This window comes from Octopus bimaculoides, chromosome 4 (assembly GCF_001194135.2).
Source record: "Octopus bimaculoides isolate UCB-OBI-ISO-001 chromosome 4, ASM119413v2, whole genome shotgun sequence".
Taxonomy (NCBI): domain Eukaryota; kingdom Metazoa; phylum Mollusca; class Cephalopoda; order Octopoda; family Octopodidae; genus Octopus; species Octopus bimaculoides.
The window spans coordinates 88247680-88249758 of NC_068984.1; the positions used below are offsets into that span (position 1 = coordinate 88247680).

The following is a 2079-nucleotide window of genomic DNA, read 5'->3' on the forward strand; positions in this document are numbered from 1 at the left end:
AGCGGTTCGGCAAAAAGAGGCCGATAGAATAAGTACTAGGCCTACAAAGAATAAGCCCTGGGGTCGATTTGCTCGACTAAAAGGCGGTGCCCCAGCATGGCCGCAGTCAAATGACTGAAACAAGTAAAAGAGTAAAGAGTAAGAGAGAGAGAGTATATCACATAATATGTGGTCGTTATTTCCAATCGAGACGTTACGACCGAATCTAATTCTTCAAACGCTTTAATTCTGTATATATTCATATAATTACTTGATTGCTGACATCTATAAATGGTTTCTCTTATTATCATAATGCCATTTTCTTTCATTAATAACTCTGTCGGCATTTTTGAAGAGACAGGTATGCTAGTTATTCGATAATTACGCAATAATATGTCATAATTAGAAATATGTCATAAGAAATTGGAATGTAGCTTTTCACCATTTAACGTCACAAAACAGGCTAGAAGTTTCGTTAAATTTCTCAAGAATAATCATGTCGTGGAAAGATGTTCTGCATAATTTAACAGGGTTTTATGAACGAGAACAGCGGCAGAAAAAAGTAAGGAATTATTTGGAAAACCAATCATTTACTGCACAAGATCGTGAGGCAGTGATCGACTGGATGATAGCTTGTGTAGATCATTACGTAGTTTCTTTCGAAGTCTTTTATCTTGCAGTTTCTTATTTTGATATATACCTGTCTGGAAGAGACATAGAACCAATTACTTCCTCTAAGCTGCAATGTCTCGGAGCCTCATGTCTTTGGATTTCTTTTACTCGGTTAGGTCAAAACCAGGATAAACTGGCAAATTTTCTGGATATGGTATCAGTCACAGACCGGCACTCTAGTGAAAAGGACCTTTATGACATGTTTAGTCATATTATGACTCGATTCCACTACAAAACGCATTTAATAACACCGTACAATTTTCTAACGAGCTTCTTTTTTATTCTCCATTTGGAACGTAAACACAATCTGAGATGGATGTCACGTTATATACTGGAGCTAGCGCATTACGATGCGGATATTTGTGTAAAAAATAGGTATAGACCGAGTCTAATAGCAACAGCTGCTCTTTACACAGGATTAGTAGCTTTGAGGGTCACTGTTGATTGGATTTCTGACTTGTCTATTTTAACACCGTATACTGGAAAGGAATATGAATTTAGAATTGTTCATCGTCGGATGTTGAAATTATTAAAAGTCGCTTCTCCATCCAAATATAGGTCAGCATACACGAGATACAGCAGAAAAGAATATAATCACGTTGCTTTGGTTGATTTTTCATTTATTTATTAAAAGTTTTCGCGTTATTTCTGTAGCTCGTATTCTAGAAATATTAAATACATAAATTGTATTACATTTTATTTATCTTATGATTTAAAACTGTTCTGACTCTCTACTTTTGGAAGTTGACACGAGTACGGCAGTGGCGTCCAGAAACTAGCTTCACAATCATGATATCTCAAGTTCAATCCTTTCTTCGTATCAAGTGCTTTTTACTAGTGCTTCAATTCGATCCGACCTTCACAGAAAAATGGGGCCGGCGAAAACTATATGGAAGTTCATTGGATACAGTGAAACCGAAAGGTGAAGCCTTGTCACACACTGAATCATAATTCTATCAGAATTATATTAAGAATACTTGTCTTTGGACTACTCGGCTACTTACAGAACGTTAATTATGTGACTCGATTATGTGACTCGATAGAAACTATATTGCAGGTTACTAGGAAGAGGGAAAAGCTCAAGGTGATATACTGGTGCTGTATGATTGCCTCCTTGATTTTTCGTATGCAGAAAGTGACAGAATGATAATAAGAAAGATTACTGTTACTATAAATTGTTTCTGTTAAGATAAAAATCTGGGCAAGACTTCCTTTTGTACGACCCCCCCCCCAAACACCCCTTTTTTAAAAATTTAATTTATTTTCTACACAAACCCCTGTTTTCGGCTACGGAGAATACAAATCTGCAAAAAAAAAAATTGGCATAAATCGGCATTTTGAAATTACCCTCACCCCTAAATTCTTCATTTTTCACTTTTTCAGAAATTTTTTTTTTTTCAAAATATGCGGAAAAATATGGAGATTATG

General features: G+C 35.6%; 1 protein-coding gene across 1 annotated transcript; it reads left to right on the forward strand.

Moving 5' to 3' along the window:
* Positions 1–475: 475 nt before the first annotated feature.
* Positions 476–1282, forward strand: LOC106869441 (G2/mitotic-specific cyclin-A). Its single transcript, XM_014915190.1, has one exon. It carries the CDS (start codon positions 476–478, stop codon positions 1280–1282), a length of 807 nt encoding a protein of 268 aa, XP_014770676.1.
* Positions 1283–2079: the final 797 nt, after the last annotated feature.